General features: G+C 33.2%; 1 protein-coding gene across 1 annotated transcript; it reads left to right on the forward strand.

Annotated features, from left to right (window-relative positions):
- Window positions 1-969: 969 nt before the first annotated feature.
- On the forward strand, window positions 970-12804 carry LOC132307787 (DEAD-box ATP-dependent RNA helicase 51-like). The gene is made up of 12 exons (XM_059805652.1): window positions 970-1592; window positions 3071-3256; window positions 3567-3752; window positions 7055-7138; window positions 9346-9387; window positions 9650-9721; window positions 9804-10103; window positions 10547-10585; window positions 10695-10799; window positions 11139-11207; window positions 11300-11425; window positions 12430-12804. The coding sequence occupies exons 1-12, from the start codon at window positions 1122-1124 to the stop codon at window positions 12610-12612; spliced, it is 1863 nt and encodes a 620-aa protein (XP_059661635.1). The 5' UTR covers window positions 970-1121; the 3' UTR covers window positions 12613-12804.
- The last annotated feature ends 594 nt before the right edge of the window (window positions 12805-13398 follow it).

A 13398-nucleotide genomic window follows, 5' to 3' on the forward strand; every position in this document is an offset into this window, starting at 1 on the left:
AATACCAAAGGCCACAATGTGCAAACACACAAAAACATCAAATTGGTATTTTGATTTTTTGCCACTATTCACGAAACATTCAGCACTGTACAAAATCAAACAGTTTTTACCGAACACGTTTTTTTCACTGTTATAGTACTTGGCAAAAACAAAAACATACAAAAAAGAAAGGCATATCAAACAGGCCTCTAAAACTCTTGGAATGTAAGAAAAATATAGGAGTAATATTTTTTGGTTTATTTGATAAAAAAAATAATTTAAAGTTCATATTATAATGTTAGCATAAAATCCTTCATTACAATGATTTTATAAAATAAGAAATTAAATTATTTTTATAAAAGTACAAAATAATATAAAAATTTAAGAAAAATTACTTGCCTAAAATATAAAATCTCTCTCAAAACACAATTTTACATGCTTCCTCAACTAAAATAAAATATTTTTATTGATTATCAAACATATTTACTTTTGTATAATCAAATTTTTTAATTAAAAATCTTACAAGTGATTAATAGGTCAATCCGACGTATGAAATGTTCAACTCAAGTTCAACCGTAATTCTACTTTCAACCTTAACTATTCAAATTGAGTTCAATCCGTCTTTTTACTTTTAAACTCAATTTTAAATTTCATATTAAAAAGTTAGGTAAATTCGGATCACCTATATGAACAATCTTTATACTAAAAAATTATTGTGACATTAAATTAGTTTATTTTATTTTTTATAAGTAATGTGATATTGAATTAGTTTTAGATTAAAATAAATTTATAAAAATAATATTAAAATTCGAGTTTGCTTTGGACTCGGTTGCTATCACCTCAACCCAAATTAAATCATAATTAAATACTTATTGTGATTTTTCAACCTAAATTCAATTATAATTATCAAAATAATTGTCCACATTAGCGAAAAATCGAATTGGGCTGGGTTAGATTAGCGTTGCCCAACACACCTAGCAATTGGGATCGATCCAGAGGAGCCTCGGCTATTTTATTGTAGACTTCCTCCCTAGAGGAGCTCTTAAACCACATAAGCCCTAGTCTGCCCAGCCTAAAGAGAATATCACCTCCGCCGTTTGGACCGAACCACGCGAACAACGGAGAAGCAAACGGTGGCCGCCATGGCAGTAACTGAAGTAAACCCTAACACCAATGTCTTCGACGAAGAAGCCAAAACCAGGAAGAAGAATCGAAAGCGAAAGAGAGATAAGAAGAAGACAACTCTTTCAGAAGAAGAAGAAATTGGAGAGGAAAGGGCCAACGGAGATGGAACAGAAGAGGGAGAAATGGATGGCGAGGAAGAGAGAGAAGAAGTTGATAGGCCTATCAGTGAGAAAAAGAATAAAAAGAAGAACAAGTTGAAGAGAGAGAAAAAGTTGGTTGAGGACGAAGAGGGAAGTGGCGAAGAGAGTGGGGACGACGAGGAGAGAGAAGAAGAAAATTATGAGTCGAAGAATGAGAAAACGAATAAGAAGAAGAAGGTGAAGGTTGGGTCTGGAATTATGAGTACGGAATCGTTCGCGGCGTTGCCCGTTATATCCGAACTCACCATGAATGCTATTAAAGACCTGGGTTTTCAGTACATGACTCAGGTAAATCACTTATACAGTGTTTGTGATTTGAATCACTTATATGTCTGTATTTTATTTTGTTCCTCTTCGAGCTCTGTTCAGATAAAATCAGCTTTTCTATGCGAATAAAAAAAGAAAAACTTTTAATTTCCTAGTTAATTGGCTTAGACTATGTTCTTCATGACTTGAGTTTCGTTTAAATTTGAAAATCAATGCCTTAGGTCATTTTGTAAAATCTGAATAGGTTAAAATTGAATTTTATGTTTTTCCTCTATTCTCACCCTCCATTTGGTAGCTAAGTAATTGAGAAAAAGGAAGACAAAGAAATGTTTGAATTTGATTGATATTATTCTTAAAGATTTCAGAGTAAAGAAACTCTTTTAGATCGGATTGAATTTGATGCTTATATCCACAATTGAGCTTTCAATCAGGTCACGGGGAAATCCATTTGGCTGCAGGGTTATGAGTCTTATAAATGCATATGTTGCAATTCGGGTCTTGCTCAACAAGATGTATATATCGGGACCAGCTTTTGTTTCTCATGTAATTCATGTTTGTGAGTACTATTTTGTGTTTATCTCACATCTCAAAAGTCCAGTAACTGATTTTAATGAGTAAAGCTCGGACTTTGGCATTGATTCCACTGCAGATTTTGAACTTATCTTATTTGATTATATTGTTGTGTCTGGTTATTGGGGAATTGTAGAATAAAATTTCAGCTACTCTGGACTGAAATAGAATTAAAATATAACTTCACCGAGCTCAATGCAATTCTTTGGTTCAATTGAGTTACACACTTTTGAAAACAATACACAATGAAATTTTTAAAAGTTTCAAAAATTTTCCATGTTCTTCCATTATTTCAGCAGCAAAATGGAGGTTACTGTATTGCAACTAAGAAAAGATGCTCCCACTACATTGCGGAAGTTTTGACATAGAGACCATAGGAAAAGAAATGGTGAACTTCAAAATTTGTAAAAGCTCTTCCTACACCCAGCTATTGATTCATTCCTCGTTGGTTATTCTTATGAATTATATTTAATCAAAGTCACACAAAGTGAAGGGAATAATTCCATATTATCACATTCTTATGAATTCTATTTAATCAAAGTCACACAAAGTGAAGGGAATAATTCCATATTATCACAGGAGAGGATATGATTGTCGCATCAATATTGGCATGCTACTAGCGACCCATTGTCAATGGCAAAAATCAAAGAGACCTTAGGAATGTTATAATGGGGACATATTTTTCTGTGCTTTATTTTGCATTTCTTGCTTCCTATTAACTTGTGCAAACATCTATTTGTCCATTTTGTATATATTGTATATGTATATATAACCTCTTTGTACAAGGAATATTATTTTTCACTTTTCATGCATGAAGCAAGGTTAATCTAAATATTAATCTTTCTATGCAGATAATCTTTTTTGTATCATCGTATCTTTATAGTCCATGTGGAATTTATATTTTTTGTAACATTTAATTGCATTTGCAGATCCAAGCTAGAGCAATCCCACCACTACTGGAACACAAAGATGTTCTTGGAGCTGCAAGGACAGGCTCGGGAAAGACGCTAGCCTTTCTTTTGCCGGCCGTGGAGTTGTTATACCAAATCCGCTTTACTCCTCGCAATGGGACGGGTGTCATCATTATTTGCCCTACAAGAGAGCTTGCCATACAGGTAACTACTCATTTTTTTCTCTTTTTCTTTTTTGCTGGGGGAAAATTTGGTGGGTTATGCAATCTTCATAATCATACACTCATGATGTATATACAATAGAAGTAAAAGGTAACATTTATTCTGTTGCTGCATACCGTATATTCCATTTATCTGACAGGCAATTTTCATTCATCATTACAACTTGTTCTCAATCTAAAAGTTTGAACACGTTATTGCTTCAACCTAACTGCATAGAAAATATATGTGCAATGGCATTATATATGCAGAGGACTTGCACTTCCCTGACTGATCACCCATTCAATTGATGCAGACACATGCTGTGGCAAATGAACTTCTCAAGTATCACTCGCAGACTCTTGGCTTGGTTATTGGTGGTTCAGCTCGAAGGGCAGAGGCAGAACGAATTGCGAAAGGTGTGAATTTATTGGTGGCCACGCCTGGTCGACTTCTTGATCATCTTCAAAACACCAAAGGCTTCATATATAAAAATTTAAAGGTATCGTGTAGAGGCATGTACAATTGTCCAACCTCAATTTATGTCATACCTTACTACTAAAATTTAGCAAAATGATTTTGTGGGTCACTTATTTAGCATCTATATCTTCTAAATAGATTTTATAGTTTGTAAACTTTTTAATGTAGTTAGTGGCCTCTTGTCATAGAATTGATAATCGAAGTTGAAGATATGATGCAAATTGCAATATATCCTTGAATCATTAAATTAAGAGAGTGGTGATTGATGCGTAAATAAAACTTGGACTGCACAAATCAACTGGAAGGTGGGATTTTTTTCTTGGTGACATGAATAGGAGGGTGAAGAAAGTTTAGTGTATAAAAAACATATGGCATGAAGCTATTGAATGGAAGGCAGATGATAGCATATTATTCTTCTAGGTTTAAAATTTGACAGTCATTACATATTAAAGGACACGTATGTGAATTGTGAGGCAATCTTCTGTGACGGGCCCAGAAATTTTTTCTAGTGGCGGCATTGAATAATAATAAAATTAAAATTTTTTGAACCAAGATAATAAATAAAAATATGTAATTGTTGATCGATAATATATTTTTATTCAATACATTTATAATTTAAGTTTATGAGTTTTCACCATTTCGAAATGTTGCATCTCATTTTTCAATGTCATTAAATATATTTCTCTTAATATATATAATTAAATATGCCTTTGCCATGGTATGTTTTATTGTATTAAAAAAAAAAAAAAAATACAAGCAAGAAACACACGCTATTAGATCAACCTAGTCACTAAGTTGCATAAACATGTTTCTTCCTCCCTTCCCTCTCGTCTTTGTGTTGGATTTTAAGACCAATGATAGTTTTATACAGTAATTTTGTAGGAGCGCCATATATACAATCATTAGAAGATAGACATGCAAAACTAAAATAATAATTTTTTTGGGTTAATGTGCTCTACCATTGACATGGTACGAGAGAGAGATTACTCTTTTTTCATGATCCAAAACTTTAGTGGGGGCAAGTATATACAATAATAAAGTATTATAAAAAAAATTAGTAGGGCAGTCTTATAATTTTTAATTAAAACATAGGTATATAATGGAAATAAATAAAATTCCAGTGGGGGTGGAAGCCCCCACTGAGCCTAATGTAGGTCCGTGCATGCTCATGTGACAACTTGGTCTTGATTAGGGATGGCAATGGGAAAGGTTATTGAACAAGCAATATATAGAATTGAGTAAAGCTTAACAGGAGCTCAAAAGGGGTTAGCAAATGCTCCCCCGTACAACTCTGTATAAGCAAATAAGGTAGATGATGCTCAAGTTTCTGTACACGGATGTGTTTGTGCTCTTAAATGCTTGGCTACATCACTTGATTATCGTTACATATTAAAATCTAAAATTGATCAAATGGTAGTCTTAAGTGTAGGAAACATGTTTTATTGCCTAATTCACGCCAAATTGCTAAAAATGTATATATTGTTTATTTTTAGCAAACAATAGGTATGGAAACATGTGGGGAAAGTTAAAAATTACTCCAAGAAGCAACATATGTTGTGTTTATTTTAAGGCATGGAATCTGATTCTGATCTTGTACTCAAACAACCAAAGAGATTTTTAAGATGGCCCTAATTGTAGCGGTCCAAGACACAACATGAGAGAAGACCTTGACTAAAACCATAAACAATATTTCTTAAAGTAATTTTAGATTCTATTAATATTATTCCGTGGAAACCTAATTGGGCCAGTACTTTGATGGAACTTCTAGGAGAAATAATCTCAACATATGTTACTTCTTGGAGTGATTTCTGGTAAGAATGTTGTTTGTGATGACTATATAAAAAGCAGCTGATGTATTATGGTCTAGAATGGTTCTATGTGGCACAAGACAAACTTTATGGCTACTTGAAATCCATCACGCATTATGGTCTAGATTGGTTCTCTGCGGCATAAGACAAATTTTGTGGCTACTTGAAATCCATTATGTAATTTATGTGTACGGTGAAGCCGTAATTAGAAAGATTCTCTGCAAGTCCTTGAAACATGGAATAAGGCACCAGACACGGGCACAAGGACATTGAGGATAAATCAACAAAGAAGTACATTATACATGTGAAATTATGTCAATATACATTTTTAATAGGATAACAAATATTACTAATTACTCTATGATTAATAGATCAAAATATTTTATGGTTATAACTGTAATCCGTAACTTGTAGTTACTTTTGTTGGACAGAGAACATCACGGGGACACTGCATCTGTGTTTTTATAAAATAAAAAAAAGGTTGTATATATACATATTAGATATACTTGTCAAAAAAAATATAAGTATATGTAGATATATATATGTACACACACATTTAAAGAACTCCCTCCTTGTCCTGTACAACTCCTTTTCTTCTTATTATTTTTTATTTTTTATTCTCATCGGTAAATCACCTTAATGTATCTCCATGTGTGAGATTATAATAACTTTTAAAATTTTACACTACTACTCATATTGATTTTTCTTTACTATACTAAAAGAAATATGTATCTCAACATCTAAGTTCTGACACTCATGTCATAAAGCTCTCAAAATGACCTGAAATACGAATTTTATTTTAAATTAAATTAAGGACGTAAGGTGTTGGACACATTTTCAGGATTGCTTAACTGGTGTTGTTCAAGACATGTTGAACATAAGGTTAATTCCTTGTATATAATCTTTTAAAGAATCCTTAAAGTGCTAATACTCAAATAAACTAATGGGAGGTACTTTAGTGATTAGTTTTCATTTCTTAATCTTATTACTAGGGACAGTTGTTTGGTGCGTGTAAAAATTTGGAATGTCAAGCATGAGAATGGGTTTCGAGTTTGAGAGAAGGCTCTTTGTGCAAATAATGGTGAGAGTTAGGTTTATACTATTTTCTATCCACACCCTATTTTGGCAGGTAAAATACTGGGTAATCGCCTTTTTCAGTACTATAAAATTTTGAGAAAAGTAGTTTCTGACTAGAAATTGGCGTGGAAGGATTTGAAACCTTTCTATAACCATTGACGCAATATTGTGTGCTACCCCTTGACAAGAATTGTAATTCTTGACTTTCTAATAATTCTTACTTCTTCGTTTATTGTTTTCTTTTTCTCCATTGTTAAAAGTTATTCTATGTTAGTTGCAGATATTTGAAAGATTGTATGGCAGCACCCGTGTGAATTATAGCTATTTCATTCATATTTCTGAATACCAATTCTTTTCTTTCTGGAACTAAATTTAGCATGCATCACATATCTTATTATATAGATGCTTGTAGTTCTTTAAAATTTCCTTCGACTTGCAGCTCCTTATCATAGATGAAGCTGACAGGATTTTGGAGGCAAACTTCGAAGAAGAAATGAAGCAAATTATTAAGATTCTACCTAAGGTAAAGTACCTTTTGTTCATTCCTGTTATTGATGACAGCAACACCAAACTGTTATAAGGCAGGGTTTATATGTTATGAGATTTTTTTGTCATGTTTTCTCATTAATTTACTTATCAAAATGTTTTGCCATTAAATTAGTATTGTCCAACATAGATATCATAGCTGGACAGGAAACCAACCTTTTTTGGTGGCTGTAACATGTATCCACCGGCTCAACAGCGGTTCAGGCTCACTGTCCTTGCCACTTTGCCTATATTTGAAATATTAGAAGTTACATAAAATAAACAACTCAAAATGCTATCATATTGGCTGTATTACTACAGCATTACAACTATATAGATCTCATGGTAGGCGAGCATACACTGTTTATAGTGGCTATATTATTATTTTTTTTTTGGTTCAAGGTCTCAATCATCACATCAAAGAGTCTTTTTCTAGATTAAGTCTAGATGGTAGTCTAATATGCGAATAGGACTTGTAGGCTGACTGGGTCATGGTGTTCCGGTCTAATTAGCCAGCCAGTCTTGTCCAGTTTTTTAACAATGGTGTCTGCTTCCTATTGGTATCTTCTCAAAGCAAAGGATATTTGATTTTATTGGGCAGACACAATTTTTTGCATTGAGTATTTGCAATGCTGGTAAACTAAGGGTGTGATTGGCTTTATTACGTGCTTTCTATTTTATAGTTTTCTTGAAATAAGTAGCATGTTGATGTTTTATTCTGGTTAAATGGGAACAGAAAATATGTTTGGTATATCTAGGGATGTTGCTTAGGATTTAGAACGATAATACAAGATAGCATGTTTGTTTCCATGGACATAATGGAAAACCAAATACTTGTTCGTATATCAGTCAAGTGGTCAGCTAAACTATACTTTTTTAACTATTAAAGGAAATTATTATTTACCATTGAGTAAAAATAGCATATTAAACAAATTGAAACTGTAGTGTTGATACATTGTATAGCACTACATTTGACGCTTCACACTTTTTGTTAGAGAGAATATATCCAACCACCACATCAGCGGGAAACAGATGCATATGAATAAAGTAATATAAGAAAATTTTGAGCATTAAAATATTTTAATTATATTTCAGTGGGTTGTCACAAATTTATTAACTAGAGCTCATGCCTCCTGTTACTCTCATTTGTTATCTCAGGGCTTTGGCCCTGAACTTGTACCTCTGAGTGACCGACAATAGATCTAGTAAGTTACAAAGCTTATTCAGGAAATAACCAGCAGGAGATATTCAAATGGTTTTTGTTAATTTTATTTTCTACCAATCAATCTCCACTGGTTATTTCATTTCTTTGCGTGATTCACTGTCGTAACAACTATGTTGCTCAAAGGGAAAAGAAAGTGGAAAAAAATGCCCAGGTGCCATGGAGCTTTAGAGAAGCAATTGCGAATTCTTTGGAATAGAAAATTTTGAGAAGTCAGTATGTGAACATGTTGGCTACACTAAATATGAAGTTTTGAAATGGTAGCCAGAGGGACTAATGTAAAATGGCAACGCATCTTGGATTGCAATAACTCAGAATTCTAAATAAATAAATAAGAAACAAAGAAAAAGGAAACTGAAATCTTCATGGTTGTCTGTAACATCTTGAAGAAATACAGCAGAGCAACATTTGAAAAGAAAAAAATGGAAAAGTTAGAGACTAACTAGCAGTGAAAGAGACGGGGCAATTACTGGAAAAAGAAAGACAAAAGGTAAGAAGAGAGTTGCAGCTTCTATGAGGCACTTTTTACCCACAGCTCATAGGCAAGACCCAAATACAGGTTTTTTTCAGATCTTGATGAACCCCATCGACAAGCCCCAATACTCCACTCTCACTCCAATTTCTCCTAAATTAAAATTTGGAACACACGCATTAACACATCATGGATCTGTTGCACACACACACACACAGATCACCATCTTCTTTCTTCACAGAGAGAGAGAGCGCGCCAAAACGCCTCTTCTTTCTTCACACTCCTGTGACCCCACTATCATTTCGGCTTGTCTTGAAGCTGGGGTCTTGAAATTTGTTGTCAGCAATTTTGGAATAACAATTAAACTTTTCATCACGGATCTCCTCAACTTTTATTATTTTGAACTGCCTTGTAGAAAACCTCGCTGACTGTTTAAGGGCTTTGTTGGTTTCCATTGTTCTGTTCGCTAACAATTCCAAATGAACTAATTTAGATGCTATTTGATGTACAGATGAGGCAGACAGCTCTTTTCTCAGCTACCCAGACCAAGAAGGTATACATATTCAAACGTCAAATTGATCATTCATTTCTTTGCCAAGGTTCCAGGCATCAACGTTTGTTGTCAACTTTTAAAATCTTTTATTTTTTTTTTGTTTTTTGAAAAAAAAAAGATTCAATTTTATTAGCTTTATAGGAACTGATGGTGACAAAGTTCCATTTTTCTCTATTTTTAACTCTGAATGGTATTGAAATTAGTGTCAAATTTTTTTTTAGTTCTTAATATTTCATGAATGACTGAAAAGGAACATTTTCAGGTTGAGGATCTTGCACGGTTATCGTTTCAGGAACGTCCTGTCTACATCGATGTGGATGATGGGAGGACAAAAGTAAGTTAAAAGTATGGATCCTATTTATTTATTGTGATAATCTCTAATCTCCACTGAAACTGATAAGGCATTTGGCTTGTAGGTCACTAACGAAGGCCTGCAGCAAGGCTATTGTGTTGTGCCCAGTGCCAAGAGATTTGTTCTTCTGTATTCCTTCTTGAAGAGGAACCTCTCAAAAAAAGTGATGGTTTTCTTCTCTTCATGTAACTCAGTCAAATTCCACTCAGAACTTCTCAGATACATACATGTGGATTGCTATGATATTCATGGAAAGCAAAAGCAGCAGAAAAGGACCTCTACTTTTTTTGATTTTTGCAAAGCAGAGAAGGGCATCTTGTTATGTACCGATGTGGCTGCTCGTGGCCTTGATATTCCTGCCGTGGTATGCTAGTATTTATATGTTATTCTTTTTTTCTTTCTATTTTTTTTTTTTTTTTTCTATTGTTGTTGTTATCTGCGTCGTCATTATTATTTTATGATTTGTTGGCCTTGGATTTTGTAATGACGAATAAAATTATCTCCCCTTCTTAAAAATTAAAGAAAGAATGGCAGTAATCTGCTGTTACATCAGCCCTTTTACATCATAAAGGGATTGTTGCAGCCATAGTGTTGACCACTGCTAATGATCGTTGTATTCTTTTATTTTTGAATATAGATTATTATAAGCTTATAAATCCATTGCTATTTGCTTATATAATGCATCTTTTGGCAAAATTATTTGAAAAATGTGAAAGGTTGTCATAGATCAATTATTGTCATCTATCGAAGAAATAAAACAAATTATGAAGACTGAATTATTCTTTTTTCTTTTTTCTCTACTTGCAGGATTGGATTGTGCAATATGATCCCCCAGATGAACCCAAGGTGATTAGTTTCTTTCGAGGTTTAATACTTATATTTATCTATATATTGTTACGGTCCCCATTCTTATACTTCCTTGTTGAAACATGTTCCTTTGGGTAACTACTTTTAGGAATACATTCACAGAGTTGGTCGAACTGCCCGTGGTGAAGGTGCAAAAGGAAATGCTTTGCTTTTCTTGATTCCGGAAGAATTGAAGTTTCTTAGTTACCTTAAGGTCTGTATACTTTACCATGTGAGGAAATGCAATTTTGTGAAAAAAATAAATGACCAAACAGAAAAGAAACCAAATGAAGGCTGGGATGGTAACCCCCTAAATCTTTGATGGCGAGGAATTCTCTTCTTTATTAACGCACTGAAAGGATATAAAATTTCCTTAATTGCATTATTAAACAATAATCCCTCAAGGAGGGTGCGCTGGAAAATTCAAAAGCAACCGCTGTTATAATCCATGGATAAAAGAAAATAAACAAAAGCAATCTTTTAACTTGGTTTAATTGTATCTGAGGTTTGACTAGTATTCTTATTTGAAATATTATTTTATTGTTTATATCAGACTGCAAAAGTGCCTGTTAAAGAGTACGAATTTGATGAGAATAAGCTGGCAAAAGTGAAGTCTCACCTGGTAATATCTTCTTCACAGCATGTTTCACTTTATTTTCTCCGGCGATGTCTTACTGTTTGGGCCTTAAAAATGGACAATTTTGATTGATGCAGGAAAAGTTGGTGGCCAACAACTATTATTTAAACAAGTCCGCTAAGGATGCGTATAGATCTTACATATTAGCATACAATTCACATTCTATGAAGGACATCTTTGATGTTCATCGCCTTGATCTGACGGTACCAACCTTTTTTCCTGACCTTTTAAATGGCAATTATGTTCATGTATAATCTTACTGTTTTATAACATGCTTTTAAATGAATTCATGATTGAAGGCAGCCTAAAGTTGTTTAGCTTTTCAAATGAATTCATGCATGTAGATAGAAGAACCAAGCAATTATAGCACTTGGGAAAAGTGCTGCTGCATCTAAAAGAGACCGGTGTGATTAAGGGGTTTAGAGTCTAATTGCTGACGATTAAAGATATGTTAAAATGGAATAAGAAATATGAATTCTAGTGAGGCCATGATTGGTTTGCAGTGTTGGGGCTGGATTTGAGGGCCAGATTGGAATTAGAACTACTCAATCTGTTTCTGGAGGCAATAGGAAAAGAAAATCTAATTTTGAGCTTCACTTCCTTGGAAATTAAATGAAGCATAAATTGCTTCTTTCAGTTTTAAGGTGTGGGAGGGGTGGGTCGATTTTGATTCCGGGTGACCATCTGCTATTTGTCATATGACTTATCTCTTTCATTTAATTGCTCAACCCCTCTCTTCTAGTTCATTTCTCTTAGTTTCTCTATATCACATCTCTCATGCTGTGGTTTAGAAGAGGATGTAGAAGGGATATTCCAAAATGTTCTCTCATTAATTGGTCTCTTATCTAGGGGAATTTCTCCATTCGGATTTGACTCTACTCTACTCTTGATGCTCGAAAAGTGGATATGCACCTGATTCCCATCGGAATAATTTAGTTTTGCCAAATGTTTTGTGGGATGATTCAAGCTTAGGAACACAGAACTATTGCAATTTTAAATTTAATTTAAACTCTAGAAATTTTTTTGGGTCATATCACGTTGTTCCCGTACAATTTTGAATTGATAAATGTTACAAATAGCTTCTGAATTACTCAGAATATGGTATTTGTAAATTATTTATGACTAGTTGACATGTAGACACAGAATATGGTAGAGCTTTATGATGCTGTTATATACTAAATACAATGAATTTGTTGGTTGATGGAAGGCTGTTGCTGGTTCATTCTGCTTCTCCTGCCCTCCAAAGATACATCTAAGTATAGACAGCAGCGCATCCAAGTTCAGGAAGACGGCGCGTAAAGTTGATGGAATCCGACATGGATTTAGTGAGAACAACCCTTATGGGAAGCAAAAAGGTGAAGATGCTATTCGGCAATATGTAAGGTATTAGCAAAACCATGCATCAGCAAAAATGCGAGACTTGTTCTCCAAATTTTTTTTGTGTTGAGTAATTTTCCTTCTCAATGAAGTGGCACTATTTTTTGTTTTGTTTTTTTTTTTTTATTTATTAATTTATTCCTCAATGATGTAATATTACACTGATTTTGAAAATGGGCTCCACTGCAATGTGCTACAAAATCTCTATTTGGTTCAAAAAAATGAAACTCATCAATCTTTTTTTTTTTTTTTTCCTTCACTGTTTCCTTTTATATATAATTTATTTTTAGAATAATGATAGGGAGACCGATGAATTATTTTCGAATAAGTAGCGTGGTTTTATCTACCTCATCTACTTGAAACATTTTTTAAAAATAATTGTTTAACACGTGATAAGAATGACCAATCTCGTCAAATTCGAACTAATTTGATGATTCCTTTTTGATTCTGTCATTATTTTTTATGAAATTTTTTTAATTTTTTTTACTTGAAATATTAAAATATAAAAATAATAAAATAATCTAACTGGCTGGCCGGTGAGCACCAAATCATGGAATTGGGCTAGCTAGCTACAGGTATGGTCAACAACTCAACGGTTGTTATAAATTGAACTTATTTGATTGACTTAAATAAGGATTGGTTTTTGTATTATTGTTGCAATTTTGCTTTTAAATTATTGTTGTTAGTTTTTTATTTTTATTTATTTTTTATATAACTCAACTTTCAAAATTATTAAAATATTTTCTTTTTTGTTTTTAGAAAATTTTTAATTTTCATGCATAAACGAATTAAGCCAGTC

The sequence above is a fragment of the Cornus florida genome, unplaced genomic scaffold, assembly GCF_030987335.1.
Source record: "Cornus florida cultivar Cherokee Brave unplaced genomic scaffold, ASM3098733v1 CherokeeBrave_3.0.0_Hap2_Chr05, whole genome shotgun sequence".
NCBI classification, from domain to species: Eukaryota; Viridiplantae; Streptophyta; class Magnoliopsida; order Cornales; family Cornaceae; genus Cornus; species Cornus florida.